This window comes from Hyla sarda, chromosome 2 (assembly GCF_029499605.1).
Source record: "Hyla sarda isolate aHylSar1 chromosome 2, aHylSar1.hap1, whole genome shotgun sequence".
In the NCBI taxonomy this organism is placed as follows: domain Eukaryota; kingdom Metazoa; phylum Chordata; class Amphibia; order Anura; family Hylidae; genus Hyla; species Hyla sarda.
In genome coordinates, this window is record NC_079190.1 from 280117638 (window position 1) to 280120137 (window position 2500).

The window sequence follows — 2500 nt, forward strand, 5'->3', positions numbered from 1 at the left end:
ATGGCATTAACTCTTTCAAAGTTTATTGCGGCATCTAAAAACAAAAGTAAAATGCCACGGCAGCTCAGCAGAGCTGATCGGGACCATCGCACTAAAACTTCAATGTTCCGATCAGCTAACTGGACAGCAGGAGGGTCCTCACCTGCCTCCTCACTGTCTGATCTGTTGCTCCAGGAGGAGGAGAGCACCGATAACACTGACCAGTATATGCAATCAAAAGATTGCAGCATGGTATAGCCCCCTATGGGCTAATTTTTTTTTTTTTTTTTTTTTAAGTTTATTAACCCCTTCCTAAAAAAAAGTTTGAATCCCCCCCCCCTTTCCTATTTTTTAAATAAAGTAAAAAATAAAAATAAATCATGAGGTACGGCTGCGTACGTAAATGTCCGAACTATTAAAATATAAGGGTAGCTAACAAACTGTGACAAAAAAAACAATGTCAGAATTATTGTGATTGGCAAAACGTTACCAGAGTTAATTCTCTAATAAAGACAGACATCCCCGATTTGAAAAAACAGGCCTGGTCTTTCAGGGGCAAACAGGTTTACTTGAGTTGGTCCTTAAGGGGTTAAGGTCAAAATGGGCTGTCCCCAATGGGTTAAGGGGGACATTTATCATTGGCTTTACACCACTTTAATGTTCTAAATGTCCTTGCAAATTTTGCGCAATAAAATTTTTTTTTTGCACAATTTTTGGTAGAACATCTTTCAAAGTTGTCTATTGTTTGGTGCACTATACACCACTTCTTGCAGTGGAGCTGCATTAAGAGCGCAAGATAAATTTAGACTTTTTTTTGTGTGCAAGTGTACAGTGGACAGCTAGCAGGACATGAAAAATGTGTCAGATGTCAGAGCACAAACGATAGTCTATATAAAATAAAACTGAGGCTCTTGGCAGGAGGTGCCAAAATTTCATAGGGATGTATTTGCGAATTACTTCACCAATTTAAAAAAAAAAAAAAAAAAAATAAAATAAAAATCTATTTACTGTCACTTGGAGAGTTTTCAGAATCATTGCAGGTGGGGTGGGGGAGAGAGGATTTATCCAAAGGAAAAGATTGCTTCTTTCATAGACCTTTCCAAAAATGAAAGAAGCAATCTGATTGGTTGCTTGGCCACTTTTCCTCTGGACATGTTTTAATAAGTCTCCCCCAGTAGGTGCTCTTTAAGACCATACTGGTTTGCAAGAAAAATACTAGTAGGAATATGTAACATTCAACTGTAATCCAGACAAATCAAATCCTTTACAAGGGACTGTGTACACAGAGTATGTACGCATTAACCTTGCAGAAATGGATGGATATTACCTTTATCTTTGCTTCATCAGGAGCCTTGACGCTTTCTTGAGTCTTGTTTCCCTGCTTCTCCCTCTGTCTATAGGTTTTCATGACTCCAGTAGGATAAGTGTTCTTGTTCTGAAAATGTAACACTAAGGCTGCTTTATCACTATAGAATTTTCCGTTTTAAAGATGGAGCATGCACTATTTCTCCCGTTACCTCTCCCGCCACAAAATAACGTCCATTATTAACCCCTTAACGACGCAGGACGTATATTTACGTCCTGCTCCCGCGATATGAAGCCGGGTCGCGCTGCGACCCCGCATCACATCGCATCGGTCCCGGTGCTCATCAACGGCCGGGACTCGCGGCTAATACCACACATCGCCGATCGCAGCAATGTGCGGTATTAACCCTTTAGAAGCGGCGGTCAAAGCTGACCGCCGTTTCTAAAGTGAAACTATCCCGGTTAGTCAGTTGGGCTGTTCGGGACCGCCGCGGTGAAATCGCGGCGTCCCGAACAGCTTACAGGACACCGAGAGGGCCCTTACCTGCCTCCTCGGGGTCCGATCGACGAATGACTGCTCCGTGCCTGAGATCCAGGCAGGAGCAGTCAAACGCCGATAACACTGATCACAGGCGTGTTAATACACGCCAGTGATCAGCATGAGAGATCAGTGTGTGCAGTGTTATAGGTCCCTATGGGACCTATAACACTGCAAAAAAAAAAAAAGGTGGGGGCTGGGTGGCAGTCCTATTAAACCAAGTGAAAAAAGGGTTACTGTGACTACAGGGAAAATTATGGACGATAACTGGACGATTGGGGGCCTAGAGAGGAGGTGGTGTACATTTCAGAACACTATTGTACTATACGGGAGATCTGGGGGGGTTGCCTCAGATGAGGGCTCGGAAATCTGGGAAAGATTTGTTAAAATGTCTACAAACCTATAATGACAGCTGTTTTTTTATTTGTTTGGCGTCTTTCTGGTCCTCTGGTTCAGCTGTTATGTGAGGGACGAACTTGGGTGACCAGCACTGACAAGGTCATATGGGAAATCAATTCAGCTGTACGACTGCTCCTAAAATGGAAATTTAACAAGGGGTAAGAACTAAAACACACAGGATAGTCGTTAATTTACCTTTAGAAATAAGATTATCCACCAACTAATATAAGTAAGGCTTCATTCAGGTGGATGGTGTAGATGCCTTGGTCAGAGGATAAC

The 2500-nt window shown here is 42.5% G+C and overlaps 1 protein-coding gene across 5 annotated transcripts in view; it reads right to left on the reverse strand.

The window, feature by feature from the left end:
• LOC130356142 (heterogeneous nuclear ribonucleoprotein R) overlaps nucleotides 1–2500 on the reverse strand; it is a 59392-nt gene that overhangs the window by 24897 nt on the left and 31995 nt on the right. For 4 of the 5 annotated variants that reach the window (XM_056557226.1, XM_056557229.1, XM_056557227.1 and 1 more), the window contains exons 2-3: nucleotides 2223–2356; nucleotides 1307–1414 (exon numbers count right to left, since the gene is read on the reverse strand). In XM_056557226.1, the coding sequence (XP_056413201.1) occupies nucleotides 1307–1387 (81 nt within the window). In that variant the 5' untranslated portion in view covers nucleotides 1388–1414; nucleotides 2223–2356. Of the gene's footprint in view, nucleotides 1–1306; nucleotides 1415–2222; nucleotides 2357–2500 lie in introns of those variants that run through there. The other variant, XM_056557231.1, reaches the window with a different exon arrangement.